The sequence below is a fragment of the Hemibagrus wyckioides genome, linkage group LG20 (assembly GCF_019097595.1).
Source record: "Hemibagrus wyckioides isolate EC202008001 linkage group LG20, SWU_Hwy_1.0, whole genome shotgun sequence".
Taxonomy (NCBI): domain Eukaryota; kingdom Metazoa; phylum Chordata; class Actinopteri; order Siluriformes; family Bagridae; genus Hemibagrus; species Hemibagrus wyckioides.
Genome location: NC_080729.1, coordinates 10238298 through 10260587, shown reverse-complemented (window position 1 = coordinate 10260587; position 22290 = coordinate 10238298). Strand labels below are relative to the sequence as shown.

The following is a 22290-nucleotide window of genomic DNA, read 5'->3' as shown; positions in this document are numbered from 1 at the left end:
CATAAAGGAAAAATCTGACAGCTGGATGGTCTGCCACCAAAGGTGACACATCTAGAATCAGGGAATAAAGGCTGAATTCACAATCTATCATCTTGTGTTCATCTTTTTATCTCAAACCCAAATGCCTTTAGTGTATAGAAAAAACAATAGATTGTGTTGTTGTGTGTTGATGACATGATGTGTGTATATATATATATATATACACTACTCACAAAAAGTTATTTGGCTTTTGGGTGAAATTTATGGAAAATGTAAAAAGTTCACGCTACAGTGATATTATATCATGAAAGTAGGGCATTTAAGTAGAAGCATGAAATGGTGATTTCCTCATCTCAAACAAAAGCCAACAACAGTGGTGGGTATACCACAACAAAAAATGTCAATGTCTCAATAATTTGTCATGTGCCCTTGACCATCAATTACAGCTTGACAACGACATCTCATGCTGTCCTTCATGAGGTTCTGGGGTGCAGGCTTACGAGCCTCTACACGGCGACTCAGCTGATCCCATAGGTTTTCTATGGGATTCAGGTCTGGAGAAAATGCAGGCCACTCCATTTGAGGTACCCCAGCCTCCAGCAGCCATTCCCTAATGATGTGACCTCGATGAGCTGGAGCATTGTCGTCCATGAAGATGAAATTAGGCCTGTGTTGTTCATGCAGGGGCACAATGATTAGATTAATGATGTTATTCAGGTAGTACTGGCTTGTCACTGTACCATTCACAAGATGTAGGGCAGTTCTGTATTGAGTAGACACACCTGCCCAGACTGTAACACCACCACCACCACCAAAGGCTCGTCTGGTGACAACAGTGGCTGGTGTATAGCGCTCTCCTTGACGTCTCCAACATCGTTGGTGGCCATCATTTCTGCTCAACGTGAATCGACTTTCATAAATGTGTCTGGAGTTGAGTAGTATTCATCATCCGGTTCCGCAGGGCACTGTTCACAGTGAAGCGGTCATCAACGTGGAATGTGGCCAAAGGACGTCCAATTCTATGCCTTTCTGTGACTCCTCCAGTCTCACTGTATCTCTGTCGCAACCTGCTGTAGACACTCTGTGACACTCTAAGCTCAGTGGCCACTTCCCTCTGAGAACATCCTGCAATGGCGAGGTACTGTTGATCAATTGTTCGGTGTCGTCTTGGTCTCATGATGTCAACATGTGAACACCATGATGAAGAGGACTGTTTAAATACCAATTCTAATTGAACCAGAAAATTTATTAGTCGATTCATGGATCAAACACCAGTTGTGAATTTTGCCGTTAAGCACCTTGTTAGAGAACAGCAAGTTATGCAAAAAGTACTGAAACACTGAACAGTTGGACATGTGCATTCAAAAGTGTAGAGAAGGTCAAATTAAGTTCACCTGTAAAGGTTATAGTGCATTTTAGGTGCATCCTGAAATTTCACCCGAAAGCCGAATATCCTTAACTTTTTGTCAGTAGTGTAGCAGTACAGCTCTGGAAAAAAATAAGAGACCACTGCAAAATAATCAGTTTCTTATGTTTTTTTTTCTTACAGGTGCATGTATTGGAGATGAACAGGTTTGTTTCATTTTTTTGTGAACTGCTGACAATATTTATCCTAAATTCAAAATATAACTATTGTTATTTAGAGTGTATATTTAAAGGAAATGACAACACATCAAAATAACCCAAGATCATGCAGTATTTGCAGAGCTTTAATAACTCAAATAAAACAGAATGGAAATAATTTGTAAACAAATTGTGTTAATGCTTTGGCTAAGTAAGACATTAAGAAATTAGTATTTGGTGGAATAACCCTGATTTGGCATGCTCTCCACCAGTTTTCACATTGCTGTTGGGTAACTTTATACCACTCTTTTTGCAAAAAAAAAAAACAGCTCAGCTTTGCTTGATAGTTTGTGACCATCCATCTTCCTCTTGCTGATATTCCAGAGGTTTTCAATAGGGTTCAAATCTGGAGATTGGGCAGTGCGCTCTTATTTTTTTCCAGAGCTGTATATATATATAAAATATATATACTCTACCAGTCAAAAGTTTGGACACACCTTTTCATTCAATGTTTTTTGTTCAGGGATTTATTTTCTACATTCTAGAACAATACTGGAGATTTCAAAACTATGAAATAACACACATGGACTTAAGTAATCCATATGTAATGACAAAAAACAACAGTCAGTTGTTCTGGAATAGTTCTTGCAAGAACAGTACTGTCAAGTGCATTTGTAAAACCCCATCAAGCACCATGATGAACCTGGCTCACATGAAGACCATCCCAGTAAAGCAAGACCAAAACTGACCTCTGCTGCAGAGGAGAAGTTCATTTAGAGTTACCAGCCTCAGAAATCACCAAATAACAGCACCTCAGATTAGAGCTGTTATGAAGGCTTTACAGGGCATAAGTAGCAGACATATCTCAAAAATGACTGTTCAAAGGACATTATTGTGTATTTCGGCCGAAAGAAAGAAATAAACATCAGGAAAGACCATGGAATTAGAAGGTGTGTCTTTTGACTGATAGTATATATATATATATATATATATATATATATATATATATATATATATATATATATATATATATATATATATATATATATATATATATATATATATATATATATATATATATATATATATATATACATAGTGTGTGTGTGTGTGTGTGCACTCTTACATGTACATTTATGGCTTCATTCAGTGCTTTGAACCACTCATTAATAACGCTCTCAATATCTGATTGAATAAGGAGCTCTGTACCACGTTGAGTCTTCACCTAAGCAAACATGCAGAAAAAGTATTTATCAAAAACAATATTTGTAAACAATATCACTGCCCATATCAATAGATTCTAGTAAGGTAAAGCATAATTCATTCAAAAATTTCTAATTGGCATGCATAATGTGGGGAGCTAAAGCCAGATAACACTTTTTCAAGAATTGTATGTCCAACTAACTGAAACTTGCCATACATTGTCTCTATTAATCTGCAAGAGAATGTGACCTTGTTATTTAAAAAACATGGACATCATGAATATGTTTATACACTGAAATTTGCTAGTCTACTTAATATGCAAAACCTCTGAGAACTTACGATTTTTGTCTTATAATCTTAAAAATATGTCAAGATTTGTAAACAATATAGCCACCACATGCTAGTCAATTCTAATGAGGCAAAGCCTAATTTCCATAAAAAGCTTAAAGACGGGGCTATCACTCACATACTGCCAACAAACTTAGGTCCTATCCCAACCCCTTCTCTGCCAAATGAATTTACACATAGTGGTGGCTAGAAGGGGTAATTATAAATGAATTATTGTTCTGGTTTATATCTTCACAACTATATGTTACATCAGAAGAATTACTGCAACATCGTTTAATTAATAGTTTTTAAATTATTCAGAGGATGTCTATCTGATCAGTATAAAATATTAGGGATGCACGATATGAAAAATTGAAACCAATACCGATAAGCGATAATTAAGTCCTTCTTGTGGCCGATTCCGATAAGTTCATATTTTTATATTAGGATTTTCATATAATCTGTAGTTTGTGCACCCAGGAGAATAGAAAATCTAAGATGCACTGATGAAACTGATATTTTAGAAGCTCTGGCCTAACTGTAATAGCAAACATCAGTCCTGACTCTTTTTTATGTAAGGCACTACAATAAGAACAGAAAGGGTTTAACAGAACTATGACAGAACTATGGTTTATCTGCAATTAACAACTCTTTAACAACAAATTTATATTCAAGTATTTCATGTATAACAAAGAAATGCATCTATTCAACCTTCAATGCATGAGGATGAGGAAGGTATATAGACCTTGTCATCACATGTTTTTCAAATACACCATAAATAACATGCATTGACATTTGTCAACCTCGAAAAAAAATGAAAAATGAAAGTGCATCATCTACAAAAATAAAGTGCATCCTCAACAGAAGAGCATAAGGTATAGTTGAGATGCCTGCTGAATGGGGACATCGATGCTTCGTGTTTTAGGCCTAGTGCTAGTAGCCGCCTTTTTACCTCCTCTCAGAATCCTTGCTGAAATAATGATGACCTAATGATTGCGACACAGGGTGAGAGTCACTGCAGGTTAAAGCTGCAGTCACTTGCAGTGAGTTATCGGAGCAATAAAAATTATGTCATTTTCACCCATATCAGCCAAAAATTCATCTGTCTAAATATCGTGTATCCCTATAAAATATGAAATACAGCTAATAGAGAGTTTATTGACAAAAACATGTTAAAATAATTTATATTGGCCAAACCGTTTGGCTGTAACAGGTCAATAACTTTTTAAGCCATTGCATGCACTTACTAAAAGACCTTTTGAATGCAATGTGCTTTCAATTAATGTGCTTATTGGCAATATATCAGTGATGGCCCTGACTAATACCTGTTCAAATAAATTAGGCTTTGCTTCATTAAAACATTTGTGGCATTTACAGTGACTTACATTTTTTAATACAACTGAGGGTTAAGAACATTGTTCAGGAGCCCAGCAGCAGCTTGATGGACCTGGGAGTTGAACTCACAACCTTCCAATCAGAAGTCCAACACCATAACCACTAAGATACTACATCCTGACTGTCATGTGGTTTCTATTGATCAAAATACAAAACTTGATGCCCAGTTATTTTTCTAATGAATTCTTTTGTGGAGTAAATTCCATCTACCAAAAACCGCATACTCAGAAAATGAGTTTTGACAGGCCATAAATACAATCAAGCTAAAATCTGTTCTATTGCATGCATACATCTGTTGTAAGGCTGTGAAAGGATTTTACTTTTGAAGTACTATGATGATTTCTGGTAAACTTCACTCTGATAAAAGACTTTCCAATGGATTTTTAAAAGACACTGAACTCTGTTCTATACACCAAATGGTGTGCTTCGTGTTGCCCCGTCACATCTGCCAGCTTATATATTTTATATAGCAAAATGTTTTTCAAATCATTGTTCACTGAAAAGAGGGAATTGTATGAATGAGGAGTTTATGGAGATTAATATTTGTTAATCAGCTGCTATATACATGTATATACTGCACCACCTCCTCCTATGGATAGGTCACCATTGATTGTAGATTTTTTATAACAGCAGTGGAAATTTATATGAACATGTCATTCATACATCTATTTATCCAGTCAGTCATTTTACCTCTAAAACATGTTTCTTGCTGGACTTCTCTTTGGATGCCTTCTCTACAGTTGCTCCCTTCAGATCTACAGTGAATTCTGGCTTTGATTGGTGGCTCCCAAACTGAAAAAGATGTGTGAATTCACATACACAAACACAGAGGGGTTGTTTTATATCACCCACTTTATTGTCTAAAACCAGTTTGAACCAGATGTTGGTCACAGTGTATTCTCATGCCAGAACAGTATATCCTGGTTTCCAGCTCTTGTGATAAGGAGCTATCTTTCCCTAAGTTTATGCTGACCGTTAGATTAGACAAAATCACTCCTGTCCCTGGCCAATCAGAATCCTCCACATACTGTCACAACTTGGCAGCAATTGCATGGCAAGTTATGTACATACACTACTCACAAAAAGTTAAGGATATTCGGCTTTCGGGTGAAATTTCAGGATGCACCTAAAATGCACTATAACCTTTACAGGTGAACGTAATTTGACATTCTCTAAACTTTTGAATGCACATGTCCAATTGTTCAGTGTTTCAGTACTTTTTGCATAACTTGCTGTTCTCTAACAAGGTGCTTAACAGCAAAATTCACAACTGATGTTTGATCCATGAATCGACCAAGAAATTTTCTGGTTCAATTAGAATTGGTATTTAAACAGTCCTCTTCATCATGGTGTTCACATGTTGACATCATGAGACCAAGACGACACCGAACAATTGATCAACAGTACCTCGCCATTGCAGGATGTTCTCAGAGGGAAGTGGCCACTGAGCTTAGAGAGTCACAGAGTGTCATCAGCAGGTTGCGACAGAGATACAGAGAGACTGGAAGAGTCACAGAAAGGCATAGAATTGGACGTCCTTTGGCTACATCCCACGTTGATGAACTTCATTGTGAACAGTGCCCTGGGGAACCGGATGATGAATGCCACTCAACTCCAGGCACATTTAAGGGAGGTGAGAGGCACCCAAGTGTCACGTCAGACAATTCGAAACCATTTACATCAGCGTGGTCTGCGTGCTAGACGACCTGCAAGGGTACCTGACCACACCACCAGGCACAGGCGTCAGGCCAGGGAGCATTTACACTGGGCGAGGGACCAGTGGGCCTTAGTGCTGTTCTCTGATGAAAATCGATTCACATTGAGCAGAAATGATGGCCGCCAACGATGTTGGAGACGTCAAGGAGAGTGCTATGCATCAGCTACTGTTGTGGTGGTGTTACAGTCTGGGCAGGTGTGTCTACTCAATACAGAACTGCCCTACATCTTGTGAATGGTACAGTGACAAGCCAATACTACCTGAATAACACCAGTCATTGTGCCCCTGCATGAACAACACAGGCCTAATTTCATCTTCATGGACGACAATGCTCCAGCTCATCAAGGTCGCATCATTAGGGAACGGTTGCTGGAGGCATCAGCTGAGTCGCCATGTAGAGGCTCGTAAACCTGCACCCCAGAACCTCAATGACCTGAGGGCCGCCCTTCAAGAAAAGTGGAATGCCATGCCTCAGCAGACAATAAGTCGATTCGTATACAGCATGAAACGTCGTTGTCAAGCTGTAATTGATGGTCAATGGCACATGACAAATTATTGAGACACTGACGTTTTTTGTTGTGGTATACCCACCACTGTTGTTGGCTTTTGTTTCAATAAATTGTTTGAGATGAGGAAATCATCACTGCATGCCCTACTTTCATGATATAATATCACTGTAGCGTGAACTTTTCATATTTTCCATAAATTTCACCCAAAAGCCAAATATCCTTAACTTTTTGTGAGTAGTGTATGTTCATACTTCTAAATAATATTTCAGAGATCTTGGATTCTGAATAACTCGTCTCTGTGAACTCATCTCTGTCTCTTTTACCAACTCCCAAGAGAGTATGCAACAGGGTGATTTATAGAGAATTTCCAAAGAGAAAAAAATAAAACACACACACACTCCAAGTTAGCAAAAGTCAGGTTGTCACTTACCCAACTGGTGGCCATTGCCTGACTTTTGGCAAATATCAATTGAGAGCCTTGTAAAACTGCCCAAGATGAAGTCCAGTTCTTACTATAGGTGAGACATGATACAATACAAAAATCACAGGTTGTTAAGCAGTGTGTAATGATGATCAATTTTCCTTGAACAATTTTGCCCATCCCTGCACCCGATATCAGTATTTCTCAATATCGATTATGCTGCATATTTAACTAAAAAAATCTTGAGTCTTTTATTAACTCAATTGTTTGTGTTTGTGCAGGAAAATGGCTAAAAGCCATCAAGTAACAAAGATTGTAAAACTCTGAAGATAGAGGTGAATTTCTATGCATTTTCTCTTATCTGTCTTCAGCTTACCGGACTTTCTTGCCATGTTCAGTAATCTTGGTTACATTCAGGGATCCTGATTTTTCACAGGGCTAAGGAAAAAGAAATAGCAAAGTGAGTGTAGAGTATGCGATGGGTAGGGAGAGGGACCAACAACAGGGAACAACATGTAAACCAAAGGTAAACCCATTTATACAAAAAGGATCTGGGTGCATATTACAATGCTAGAAATTTGGTTATAGCAATATATTAAAAATGGTATAATAATAATTAAACTGTTAAGCATGTTTGCATTGTTTTCCATTTACTTATTGGATAGCCTGGTGTATCAATATGACAAACAGCAATGACAATTACTGAGTTGTACCAGTACTAACCTGGATTGTACCCAAAAAACATAAAGCCACAGCTGCCCAATTCACTGCGGAACTGAATGCACACCTTGACTCTTCTGTTTCTAAAACTGTTTGTCGGGAGCTGTTTGTCAGTAATCATGGTCAGGCTACCCTAGCTAAACCTTTGGTCACACATGCCAATGCCAAATGTCAATTTCAATGGTGCCAGAAAGGAACCTTCTACACCTTCACTGTTTTTCCCACATCCAGGAGAATTACAGCGTGGAAAAGCCCAAAAGAAGCTTACCACCCAAACTGTTGCATGCCCAGTGTAAAGCACAGGGGTGGATTAGCAATGGTTTGTGCTGCAATATCATGGTATTCCTAGGCCCACTGCTTATGCTAGATGGGCACATCACTGCCAGGGACTAACAAACCATTCTGGAGGACCAAGTATACTCAACAATTCTCACCCTGTACCCTGAAGGTATCAGGATGATAATGCAAAAATACGCACTGAAAGACTGGTGACAGAGTTGTTTGATGAATATGAAACTTAAGTTGAAAAGCTCCCATGGCCAGCACAGCCACCAGATCTAAATATTATTGAGACATTTTGGGGTGTTTTGAAGGTACAAATCAGTTAATGCTTTCCTCCACCAGCATCAAGTAGGGACCTGGTTCACTGCAAGAGGTACAGCTCAAAATCCCTCTGGCTACTGAGCAGCACTTGTATCTATCATTCCCAAATAAAATGATGCTGCCACAAAAAAGGCCCTATACCATACTTGTGGTCTAAAACCAGGTTTTCAGGGTTTCAGTTTTATTGTCTATCCCCTGTATATTAACCAATTCCCTAGCTTATTCATCTTAATGCATAGTATTTAGAAAAGTATTTATTGATTAGTTGATGAATTGTTCAGTAAATACAGTAAAACAAAAAGCCAGAATGATTTAAGAGGAAGAGGAAAATAAAGCAGAAAAAGTGACATTATACTAACGGAATGAGGACGTTTTGGTGAGGAAAAGTCAGAAAATTCTGTATCTGGGGTGCCTGCTTTTGAAGGTTCCTGAAAAGAAAATGAGCAAAAACATTATTAATAATCATGGCACACCCATAATTTAAGATATTTTATTCATAAAAATTATTTTAATTAATAATGAATAATAATGAATACACAAAAATAAATAAACTAAATTAAATATCTAGCCTAGGTAAGCCTAGCTCTATAGAGTTTCTGAAAATGTATTGATTCAATAAATCTGGGTGGTTACTGCACCAAGTGTATGGTATTTATTGATTATGTGACTGCTGATAAAAGCAAAAGTATAAATTCTGAGTTGAATAAGACTATATTGTCTGCTTGGATTCAGCCAAATTCTTCAAAACTGATTGGATGGTGCATCACAATGCAGATGGACAATGACCTAAAGTTTACTTTGAAAGCAACTCAAAAATTTTTTAAGGCAAAATAAGTGGAATGTACTGAAAAAACCACAAGTCAATCAGTTGACCTAAAATCAACTGAACATGAATTTCACATGCTGAAGGCCAACCTGAAGGGAAAAAATACCAAGAACTCACAGGAACCAAAGATGCATTAAGAAGCTAGCAGAGCACCACTATGGAAGAAACCCATTGTCTGGTGATGTTCCAAGTAATAAAAATGACAATTTAATTCTTGTTTATGTTAGTCTGTCAAATTAAAGTGTTCCCTTAAAGAAGCTCTAGGAAGAAGTTTCCTAGACCATCTTCAAAGTAAAGCTGATGGTTTGCAGTTTGAGTTCATGTTTATTAAATTTAATCTCTAATATACTGTAGACAACTAAAACAATACAACAGTCACTGTCCAAATATTTATAGACTGGCTACATATGCATTCCTCTCCAAAAGTGCTGGAGTGGCAAAACCCATTCATTTGCTGTACACTGAAGACATTTGAGTCAAAAGATGAAGATGAGATAACAGATCAGAATTTAAAGCTTTCATTTCCTAATAATTATTTCTAGATTTGTTAAACATTGCACAATTAGAGAAATTCATTCTAGGTCTGGTGACTGACTTGACTAGTTTAAAATACTTTTCTCCCTTTTCCCCAAAGCCCTTTGTTGTGTTGGCAGTTTGTTTTTAGTCATTGCCTTCCAGCAAGAAGTTCCTCTGAGTTAGATTAGATAAATTTGTCTGTAAAGCAGGCAGAATATTTCTGTAGACGTTTGAATGAATTCTGCTGAGTTACATCATGACTAAAAATTAATTATTAATGTTCAAGAAGAAGCCATGGCACTACTTCCACTATACTTAACCATTGAACTTACATGTTTTGGGTCGTGTGCAGATCTTTGCTTTCTTCACAGTTTGGCCATTTTTATCATTTGGTAGGGTTTAATCTTGGTCTCATCAGTTCATTAAAACTCCAGACATTTTGTGGCTCATCTCTGTAATTCTTTGCAAATTGCAATCTGACCTTCTATTTCTTACTTCTGATGCTTTACCTACAGTTCTTTGCATCTTGTGGAACAGCCTTTATATTTCTGCTCTTGAAATCTTTGACCTCTGTTGACAACAACTGCTGTTGTTGTCTTTGGCTGGCCAGTTAATTGTTTTATTCTTAGCACACCAAATGGTTCCTTTCTTTTTCAGGTAATTCCAAATGATGGAATAGGCTATGCCCAGTGCTTGTGCAATGACATTAATAGATCTTCTATTTTCTACATTTTTAAAACTGGCTTGCCTTTTTTCTTCCATAGACAGCTCTCTTGGCTTCATGTTGGGTTATCCTTTTAACAACAAATGTAGTCTTCACAGACAAATCCCTGAGGAGAAATTCAGACTTATTTATTGGAATTCTGATCTATTGTCTCATGTTCACCCTTTGATCTCGAACTTACATAATAATGTAAAATAATCTCTGACTTTCTGGAAAGTCAAAAAAGTCAGATCTTGATTCTGCATTCAACATGGTTCCCAAAATAGGTCATAAGACAATAAAACAAAAAAGGCCATACATTTAAAAAGACCATATTATACACATAACGTGTATTAAGATCAATATGTAATAAAAAAACAAAAAAACAAAGAAAGACAAATTTCTTGAGTGAAAATTTAGTTAAGGAGTTAAAGTTTAGATCTTTGTGGTGTCAAAGTAAATTAAAGTTATTTTAAAACACTGGTGCATTAAATAAGCAAAACATCTACCTATCAAGCACAGTAGCTGTCTAGACACAGCTACAGAGATATAGCAACCAAAACGAGTGAAATACTGAAACAAACATGGATACACAAGTGTGCACACTTTTTTTATAACAAGATGTGTGACTGTGCTCAAAATTAACCAACCACATTCAAACTTATGTTCAAAATATGTTATCCTACAATGATCAGCTATTACATTAAATCTACTGTCAGAATGGATAATATTGATCATTTTGTTACAACGGCATCTGTGAAAGGATGGGATATACAGCGGATAAAATGAGTATTAAACATGTCACAAATTTTCTCAGTAAATATATTTCTAAATGTGCTATTGACATAAAATTTCATGATGTTGAAACACACCATTCACTATAAAGAAATTTCAAACCACAGATGTCCATAAATTAGGTTATGAGTAATTATGTGAAATGACACAGGGAAAAAGGATTGGACATGCTTACTGAAATTTATTTAATACTTCGTACAAAAGCTTCAAGACGCCTCCTGTATCGAGAAACTAGTTGCATACATTGCTCAGGTGTGATTTTGGCCCATTCTTCCACACAAACAGTCTTCAAATCTTGAAGGTTCTGTGGGTCTCTTCTATTAACTCTTTAGTTATTTCTATTAATTTTCAATTAAAGTCAGGTGATTGGCTGAGCCATTCTAGCAGCTTTATTTTCTTTCTCTGAAACCATTTAGTAACTATTTAGACATTTCGTTGGCTGTGTGTTTTGGATCTTTGTCTTGCTGAAATGTCCACCCTCGTTTCATCTTCATCATCCTGGTAGATGGCAGAATCCTTCCTTCGATTATATAAAGTTTGCCAGTACCATATGCTGAAAAACAGCCCCACACTATGATGTTTTCACCTCCAAACTTCACCGTTGGTGTGGTGTTTTTGGGGTGATGTGCAGTGCCAATTGTCCTCCAAACATGCTGTGTATTATGGCATCCAAAGAGTTCAATTTTGGTCTCATTGGTCGTGGCCGGTTTATGGTGAAATTATTTTTTTTCCACTACCAGATTATGGCCTCAGCAGTGTACACTGGAATAAATAAATAAATCAGAAGGTTTGAAATCCTTCTGCAACCAATGGCATCAGTATGTTTTGGAACAAAAAGGATGCGAAGGTCTTGACAGAGCTCTTTGCTTTTACTCATCATAGGATGTTTCTTGTGTGACACCTTGGTAATGAGACACCTTTTTATAGGCCATCAGTTGGGATTGAACCAGCTGATATTAATGTGCACTGACAAGGGGCAGGATTGCTTTCTAGTTACTGATTGATTTCAGATGGTTTCTTGGCTTTCCAAGCCTTTTTGCACCTCCCTTTCTTCATGTGTTCAGTACTTTTTCCCTGTGTTATTTCACATTATTACACATAACTTAATTTATGGACATCTATTGATTTCTTCGTGGATTACATGAGTTGTTACCAACATCTGGTGAAAATTTCATGTTAATAGCACCTTTAGAAATATATTTACTGAGAAAAATGGTGACGTGTTCAATACTTATTTTACATGCTGTATAAGTCAGTAAGTGAACAGTCTATTTTCTAAGTTGATTTGTTGGTAGAAGGAAAAAAAGGGAGAATCTAGGAATCAATTTCAGGGTTATTGTTATTTGTATCATATTGCATGGCAATCAAATAACTAGTAATAGGAAAATACCCTGCCGAATATAGGAGACATTGACAGGAACTAAAAGACAATAACACCAAAAGTTATACAAAATTAAAGGATTTGCCTTTTATCTTTAGTTAAACATATGTATATGCCATGTTACAAGATATAAACATTTCAAGATATTTCATGAAAACACTGAAAAATAAAATGTAAAATCTAGGCTTAAAATGCCTAGATGGGCCTTCTATATAATTATTAAGCATGATTCTTATTACATTTTTCAAAGCCATGGTTTCTAGACAAAAACACTATAAAATATGATATTTTGCTCATAATGTAAACAGCACATGCTCAATATTTCTTTAGCCTTCTGGTGTGCTCTAGAGTTGGTTAATTTCTGATGCTGACCATGTGCATCTCTTCATTTTCACAATTTAATGTTCTTCAATCATTAATTAGTGTTCTCCAGTGGCCTTCCCAGTCACTGGATCTGAATCCAATGGAACATGTTTGAGATGTGGAAGAGAGGGAGATGCATAACATGAAAATTCACCTAAAAAATAGCAAGAATTGTGATGCAATCATGTCTAACTCTGGTCACTTAAACCATGTCTCTCTCTTCTCCACTCAGCCTACTTTCCACCAGTTTGTATTCACACTGGATAATTAATAAGCTAAAGGCACAAAAAAGAAGAACGTTCAGTGTGCTTCCCCTTGTCACTATGGTGAAAAGGGAGCTGTTAAAACTCCATCAGAACAAGGCCACAGGGCTAGAAGAACTTGCCCAAGGGTCCTGAAGGCCTGGACAAATCAATTCTATGAAGTATTACACTGACTCTCTAACCTGAACCTGAGGACAGGAGAAGTATCTGCTTGCTGAAAAAAACAATGTTAATTTTGTGGTCCAAAGATAGCATGCCTGGCTGTGTTCAGTGACTACATAACCCTGAAGGTTTTTGTTTTCTTGTCTACAAATCACCGGGACATCATCCCTGGAATCAAGCAGATCAGCTGTACCACTCATCCTCCCTGAGTTAACTGTGCAATATCGCAACTTTCACACTTCTCAGCAGTGTGTGCATTTATTTATTTATCACACATTCTACTGATAGTCACATTATGATTTCCTAATGATCACCTACACTACAATAATCTGAATTACATTTTGTTGCTATTTTAGCATTTAATTTTTTATCTTAGTTTACTGCCATATGGGTACTGTAATCTGTATTATCTGTATGTTGTCTTTGTCAGTTTAATATTCACTTTATGTGATCCATGTGAATAAAAAATTATGTGCATATACCTTATTGTTAGTCTCCAATATGCATGTACTATTCCTCCATTTTGTCACTATGGGAGCTGGCTGTCTTCGGTCCAAACTGCATTTTTTGGCCATACCTCCACTCCCCTGCATCAAGAGACAGATTGAACTGAATTGGAATTAACAAGCAAACATACTGTAGATACAAGTCCATGTACAATTCATCTTAATGTGCAAAACTAACAAACATCGATTCAAGTATAAATAAAGCACTCACCATCAGACACATGAACTGCATGCATTCAATAGTAATACACAGCTCGTTGCAATTGACAATGTTATACAAGTTGAAAAAATATTTAATGTAACAACCATTACTGCACAGTGAAATTCTTTCCTTCACATATTCTAGATTGTTAGGCAATTGGGGCCAGAGCACATGGTTTATTCAATTCATGCATTTAGCAGTGTTATCTAAAACATACAATGTATTAATTTTAGTAACAACTGTAAACTGAAAGACTTTGCTCAAGCCAGAATATTAAAAGAACAAAGAAATGAAGTGCTCTTTTAATAGTCACAAAGTGAAAAATGGTGAAAAGTGCATAGAGGTGCTGGGCAGGGCACTCTCTATAAGCTCTGATATTATATCTGGGTTGTTTTGATTTAACCACGTTACCATTAAGCATATTCGTCTGCTATGTCTTTCTTTAACAGTACCTTCAACACTAGGGCTGAAACGATTCCTCGAGTAACTCAAGTATTTCGAATATAAAAAATCATCGAGGCAAATCAGTTGCCTCAAAGCTTTGTTTAGTCCATTTACTGTAACTACACACAGAGAAGATTCAGGCCAAAGAAAATTCGTTAACAGTCCCTAAAATACCGCTTCCGAATGTCTGTCTAATGTCTGAATATCAAACTAACTTCACCGCATTAATATCTCGTTCACACACAGTCCACAGTCCCCGCTTTAAGTCCACGGAGTTGACACAAGCTTCACACTTAGTTTAAATCAATATGAATGTTCGCATTTAGCTTAAAACAATATGAATGCTAGTTGAAATTAAGAATTAAGGCCGGTATAAATGTATGTGGATTGTGGCTACATGTAGTGACTATTTAAGACCGTAAATCAGTATGGTGGCTAGTTATGATGTCCCTAATTTAGCTAAGTTTTGTAAAAGCCTAAGCGTCATTCATTTTGATAGCCTCACTCTCTCTGTAACACACACATATACACACACACACCAGTAGGTAGGGAGACATTTAAAAGGGTTTATTCTCCAAATAACTCTAATTTCATGTTACAGAAAAATGTGTTAAGAAATGTTATGTGTATGGACTCCTGTTTTTGTTCCAAGTTACCTTCCTGTCCTCTAAAAGCCACAAAGTCTTCCAGGAAGACAGTAAAGGCTTATGTCATGCTTGAGCTGAAACCTCAAAGTTAAGTTACACAACAAAAATGCAATGTTTAGGTATTATTATTATTATTATTATTATTATTTTGTTTTAGGTTGTACAATTTTTACCTTCTTTTGAAGTAATTAAGTTTTTTTTATTTATATATTTGTATTTGCATTTTGAATGTCACTTAAATGCACTAAATAGATTTTATTTTAATTTTTATAAATAGGAAACAACTTAGTTGTTCATTTTAAGAGCACTGTCTCATTTTCTCTTGCATATTTAGTGTTCCTCTTTAATTAAGAAAAAATACTTCTTATCCGATTACTCGGTTAATCGATGGAATAATCGGTAGAATACTCGATTACTAAAATAATCGATAGCTGCAGCAGTAGGCATGGCAGATCATAAAAAAGGTACTGGTACTGCAGCGAAAGACTACTTAGTGCTTTATAGGGCAGTAGTACTATCTTATAATCAATGAGAAACCTGTCTGGGAGCCATTGCAATGTGAATAAAATAGAAGTGATGTGTTCATATTTTCTGTCTCTAGTTAGGACTCAGCATTCTGGACTAACGTGGAGCTTATGCACCTAATGGAACATCCAGACAGGAATGCATTACAATAATCCAACTTAGAAGAAACAAATGCATAAACTAGTATTTCTGCATCATGTAGTGACATTATAGAAATGTAATTCCAAAAGGTTCACAAACTTTCAAGCACCACTGTATTTGTACACTTCATTTAATTCTCTCAAAGGGAAAAATATCACGCTGGATATCTATAATGATATGGACTGGGTAATGTGTTAGGAACAAAAGGATGCCACATCGCTTGATGTAAATGAAAATTATCAACCAACAGAGGGCTGAATTCAAAGACACCCCGAAAATCAAAGTGAATAAATGATGCAGCTGACTAGTCCATTTTGCTGAAATTTCATTGCATCAACTCAAAATGGTATTCAGTAGTTTGTATGGCCCCAATGTGCTTGTATGCATGCCTGACAATGTCGGGGCATGCTCCTAATGCGGTAATGATGGTGTCCTGGGGTATATCCTCCCAGATCTGGACCAGGGCATCACTGAGCTCCTGAGGTGCAACCTGGTGGCGTCGGATAGTCCAAAACATAATGTACCAGAGGTGTTCTATTGGATTTAGGTCAGGCGAGCGTGCGGTCAATGGTATCAATTCCTTCATCCTCCAGGAACTGCCTGCATACTCTCGCCACATGAGGCTGGGCTTTGTTGTGCACCAGGAGGAACCCAGGACCCACTGCACCAGCGTAGGGCACTGCACCAGTGTAGGGTCCACAATGGTGGACCTGCCAATTCTGGTGTTCAATGGCAAATGCCAATCGAGCTCCACGATGCCGGGCAGTGAGCACAGGGTGCACTAGAGGACATTGGGCCCTCAGGCCACCCTCAAAGTCTGATGTGACTTAAGTGTCTAAAGTCTAAAGTGATTGTTTGGTCAGAGACATTCACACCAGTGGCCTGCTGGAGTCTGCCAGTGCTCATCCTGTTCCTCCTTGCACAAAGGAGCAGATACTCATCCTGCTGATGGGTTAAGGACCTTCTACGGTCCTGTCCAGCTCTCCTAAAGTTAACTGCCTAAAGTTAACTCCTGGAATCTCCTCCATGCTCTTGAGAGTGTGCCGGGAGACACAGCAAACCTTCTGGCAATGGTGCATATTGATGAGCCATCCTGGAGGAGGTGGACTGACCCTAGCTAAATGCAAAACTGTAAAACCATTCCTGTTTTGGGGGTCATCTAATTGGTGCCCATATAGTGCACCTGTTGTTAATTTAATTAACACCAAAGCAGCTGAAACTGATTAACAACCCCCTCTGCTACTTAACTGACCAGATCAATATCCCAGGAGTTTAACTGACTTGATGCTATACTCTGATTAAAAAGTGTTCCTTTAAATCTTTGAGCAGGGTATTTGATTTTTTTTTTTTTACAGCATATAGAAGATGTGCACCAATACAAAATCTAAAATTTTCTAAAATGGCTATGTTCAACTGTTTCTTAAAGGGGAATAGACAGACTCAAAGTTTAGAAAAAAATGTTATCATTTGACAATTTCAATAAATGCGATGTGTGACGAACATTTCATGTTTTTTTATTACTTTAAAAGACTTAGTGACAGACATGATGTTACAGACATTAACACAGACGTTATCTCACATCTGATATAATGTGTGTTCCAGCTGCTGGCAACATGCACTTTCTCCTCCACATTTCAATGAAATACATCTCCTCCACATTTCAATGAAATACATCTCCTCCACATTTCAATGAAATACATCTCCTCCACATTTCAATGAAATACATCTCCTCCACATTTCAATGAAATACATCTCCTCCACATTTCAATGAAATACATCTCCTCCACATTTCAATGAAATACATCTCCTCCACATTTCAATGAAATACATCTCCTCCACATTTCAATGAAATACATCTCCTCCACATTTCAATGAAATACATCTCCTCCACATTTCAATAAAATACATCTCCTCCACATTTCAATGAAATACATATTTATGATGTGTACTTCGACTGATATCTCAAATAATAATTAAAATCTGAGTGACTATCCTCTGTTATCATTTATGCTGTAATTTTCCTGTTGTGTGCTAATTCTTTCTAGTAGAGAGGCAACCAGAAAATGAGGAACAGACCCCCTCAGATTTGCTTGCAATCCTTGTTGAACAAGCTCACTTTTTGACAGCTCCGGGTCAAAGATAACATTACCATATACCCGAACGCCTACTACGATGAAGAATGATGAGATGGTAGAGATACTAAAAACAGCACATGATCAGGGAATATATTTTTGAAGACAATTGAAATCAAGCTGTAGACTATTAATGTCTCATATCAAGTAGCCTGTTCTGAAGATTAAATTATAATTATATTAATAATGCAATTGTATAATGATAGCAATTATCTTTTCACAGTTTTTCTGCACTTGCTTCTTTTTGCATGTATTTATTAAGTTGTGTTACAGGATTTTTTTTAACTGTTTTTAATAGTATGCCAAACATTTTCTTGTAACATTATTTTTTTGTTGGAAAAGTAAGGTTAGCGAATATAGTAAAGTGTAATAAATAGTATAGTATAGTAAATAGTATATACACTATAGTATACTATAGTAAAGTATACTATAGTATATAAAGTCGTTTTGTAGACCATCTTCAGAATCATTTTGGATAGGACATTGGACATTTAGGTGTCAAGAAGTGTTGTGAAGGTTTGAATGGTGATTTTCCAACAGATTATATGTTTATTTCAGACACATCACATCCAAAATGGCATTATGTCACTTCCAGAATGTTGTTTTGTCCTCAAAATACTCTTCATAAAAAATGGATTTTAAATTTTGAATTTAAATATTTAAATTCATTTAAATTCAAAATATTTAAATTTTTATGTTCAGCTAAGACCCCTTCATCATGTTGATATTTATATATTAGACTGAAAAGTTCACAGACTTTGTTAAAAATGGCTTAAATATACTTAAAAAAAACATTCTGTGAATTCAGGGAGAGTTAGTAATACTGCACAAAGCAGGTAGACTGTTGGCTCTTTAACTGTGACAGGAATCATCGCCCCCCCTTATTCCCCAATTTAAGTGAGTAAGTATAATTTATTTGTCACATATATATTACTGAACAGTAAAATTCTTTCTTCGCATATTATATTATATTATATTATATTATATTATATTATATTATATTATATTATATTATATTATATTATATTATATTATATTATATTATATTATATTATATTTTCAGACTGGACTGGCTTCATCAAGGGTAGGCATTCTTTTTAATATCAGTTGATTATGTAATGTTTAGAATTTGTCTTTCCTTTTTATCCAAGACATTGTCCTATCATTAGATGCTGAGAAGGTGTTTGACCAGGTAGAATGGGGATATCAGTTCTATACCAATAATAACACTTGCTCATAATAGTTCAATCTTTACCGATCCAGTCAGTACATACGTTTTGGTTCTGCTCAACCTTTTATGGATATTGGTCTGAAATATTTGAAACAAAGTCTCAGGTAGCTAGGATAGCAATTAAACCTGTGGCTACAATAGCACTATTTGGTACACTTTCTTTATCAGTTCATTGTCCAAGTTATGAGGTGGATATTGTGGCCTTTGTTCTCTCTTGGCTAGATGCCTGATTTTATTGCACTGGAAACCATGTGCACTGCCTACTCATTCCTTGTGGATTAAAGACATTTTTCACTACATCAGACTGGAAATAATTTGATATTCACTGTAGAGCTCTTCTAAGAACTTTTATAAAAATCAGGATCTCCTTCTTTGCATATATGGAAATGTACACATCCCATTCACTGGAAATTGGTTAATTATTGAACTTTCCCCAGTAGGTAACCATATCTGCATTGTATTCTCCCTGAAAATTTAATGACTTCGGCATGAAGAAATTAAAGTTAAGTCTATACTGAACTCAGAAATTATGCTGAACTATTAGTTGCTCAGGAGCTCAGATGCACAATTCCACTTGACTACAAACAGTTTTAGAAAGGACATTATTTACATTATTTACTGTCCAGTGTCACCCAAATGAGAATGGGTTCTCTTCTGTGCTTAGTTCCGCTCGAGATTTCTTCCTCATATGATCTCAGGGAGTTTTTCCCATGACACTGTTGCCTCAGGCTTGGTCATTAGGGATAATTATTAATTTAATTTTAAACTTTAGCATTTTATTCTAGGTTTCTACATTTCTGTAAAGCTGCTTTTAACAATAGATAAATAGACAATATCCATTTTTAAAAGTGCTATACAAATAAATTGATTTGAATTGAACAGCTAATTTCACATGGCTTAAGATAGAGTCTCCTATAACTGGAGCACTTTCACGTTTCTCAGTGGGTGCGACACTGAAGACAGCAAACCTGTTAGCCATGTGAAGCAAACAGAAGTGGTGCTCTCATGGTAGAGCCTTAGCATTAGCTTTGGCTTTGTGACTATGCAGTCATCGTCACCCATTCGCCCAACTGTGAGGGCTATAATGTGGAGTTGGGGGGTTTACTAACTCCACTTAAGGCATCCAGACATTCCCCTACAGACTCTACATTGGTCTCACTCTAACCCTCTAGTGTCTGGTTGCACATTTCTAACATTGCAATTTTCTCTGTCAGAGAGCTAGCCAAAATACATTATCTTTTGTTGAATATAGTCTAAATATTAATAAGATAAGACATGGGTTTCCTCCACTTACTTTCAGAAAAAAAAGCTAAAAAGTTTAACTGCGTCATTTTACGGATGAGGGTAGATTACGATGGATACGATTAGCTTGGCATCCACAGCAAGTCAACAGGAATTGACTACTGAAGTCCATTTGAGCTCCTTTGCAGCTCCCCTACTCTTCTCCCAACAGTTATATTCATCAACTGATACTTCATCCACAAAAATGAATTCAGAAAAAAATGCCAAAAACCCCACTATATAAATGACAGCTTAAAGAGCTATAGGACTTTGCTGCAACTCAGCTGTGTGCAGAATTCTATTAATAGCCTTACATGTGCTCAGTTTTTAAACAAATATTTTTTGTTGTTTCCAGATAATTTTGCCATTTCATGTAAAAGAAAAAAAAAATCTGCCAAAGCAGATGGCTTTGAAAAACCCTTTTCTCTGTTATAGGTATCTTCACTTGCTATAATTTTTTGCAGCACATATAATCAAATTTCTATGTGCCTACTGTATATAGTCCTGTACTGAAGTACACTCTCTTATCAGCATAGTTGTTCATATATGTTTCAGTAGTATAGTCACACACAGTGCGTGTTCATACTCATCTAGCTCATCAGATAAGCCTCTAGGGGATGATTCATACTGGCTATCTATACAAAAAATCAACCTTTAAAAAATAAATTGTTTGTTCTATTACCTGCATATACCTTCATGCATTTCACTTATGTCTGGGTAATTGTGATGGTTTGTACATCTGGTTGTAGGATATTTAGAATTGGTCATAAGAAATGGGGGAAAATTATACTGTTCTTTGCTACTTTTATCTGTGTGTGTTGACTGATCAGAACTGATCATACATAAGCGCGAAGAAAAAGTGTGGCTGATGCAGTGTGTCTGTGAAAACAGTACCTCGGTCTCTGGTACAGCAGTTACATGTTTCTCCTCCCTCCTCCCAAGGCTGTCTCGTAATCGTGGTGGTTTCCATGTACGCTCCTGTGTGTTGCGGTTGTAGTAGAAGTGCCTACCATTTGCATCTTTGTAAGTCTCCCATTCTGCATGTGTATTAAGTGGGGAGGATGAGGGCAGTGGAGGCAGATATGACAGAGAGATCTTTAAATCCTGCAGGTTAGTGTAGACAGGTGAGTCAGGCCTTCCCTTCCAAGGAGACACAGATAATACATTTAATCCTAAAACTCAAGAATGAACATAGACATATATTGTTTCTAAAAAATTGGAACTGTATGGAGCTTCGAAGCTAACCAAAGTATCTGAATGAAGAGAAGCAAAGAACTGTTGAGGTAAAGAAATGGAAGATTAACTGTAAATGAGGTATGTGCATCTAAAACATTTATGTTGTTCTCAAATGATGTCAGCTGATGTTTATGCCCAGTGAAACTATTTAAGTAGCATTGTAGCTAGTTAGGCCACAGTTAGGCTTGATGCAAATTATAAGCAGCTAACAGCCTAAGTTAGCTGTTTTGGCATCAGAAACATTCAATGATGAAAGAAACAAGAAGTGCACTTTCATCATTAAATAAAAAAAAAACTTTGAGTAGGATTTACCCATAGTTTTTATAGTATAACATTCCACATCCTACAGATATTTTACCATGTTCACACATCCAGTGAAAACACTGCACTAGCAAAGGACCCGTGGTATTGCTTGCATTAGGCCTTGAGTGGAATTTGTTGATCTGCTTTAAAGTAGCATATCTTTGAATGCACATGTAGAAGCAGCAGCAACATGAGT

General features: G+C 36.6%; 1 protein-coding gene across 4 annotated transcripts in view; it reads right to left on the bottom strand.

Annotated features, from left to right (window-relative positions):
• Window positions 1-22290, bottom strand: part of LOC131370895 (rho GTPase-activating protein 12-like) — a 55245-nt gene that overhangs the window by 7115 nt on the left and 25840 nt on the right. The window contains exons 3-9 of one of the 4 annotated variants that reach the window (XM_058418455.1): window positions 21450-21695; window positions 13929-14033; window positions 8797-8865; window positions 7491-7552; window positions 7124-7205; window positions 5158-5259; window positions 2669-2767 (exon numbers count right to left, since the gene is read on the bottom strand). In XM_058418455.1, coding sequence (XP_058274438.1) covers window positions 2669-2767; window positions 5158-5259; window positions 7124-7205; window positions 7491-7552; window positions 8797-8865; window positions 13929-14033; window positions 21450-21695 — 765 coding nt within the window. The remainder of the gene's footprint in view (window positions 1-2668; window positions 2768-5157; window positions 5260-7123; window positions 7206-7490; window positions 7553-8796; window positions 8866-13928; window positions 14034-21449; window positions 21696-22290) is intronic. The other 3 variants (XM_058418456.1, XM_058418458.1, XM_058418457.1) reach the window with 3 other exon arrangements.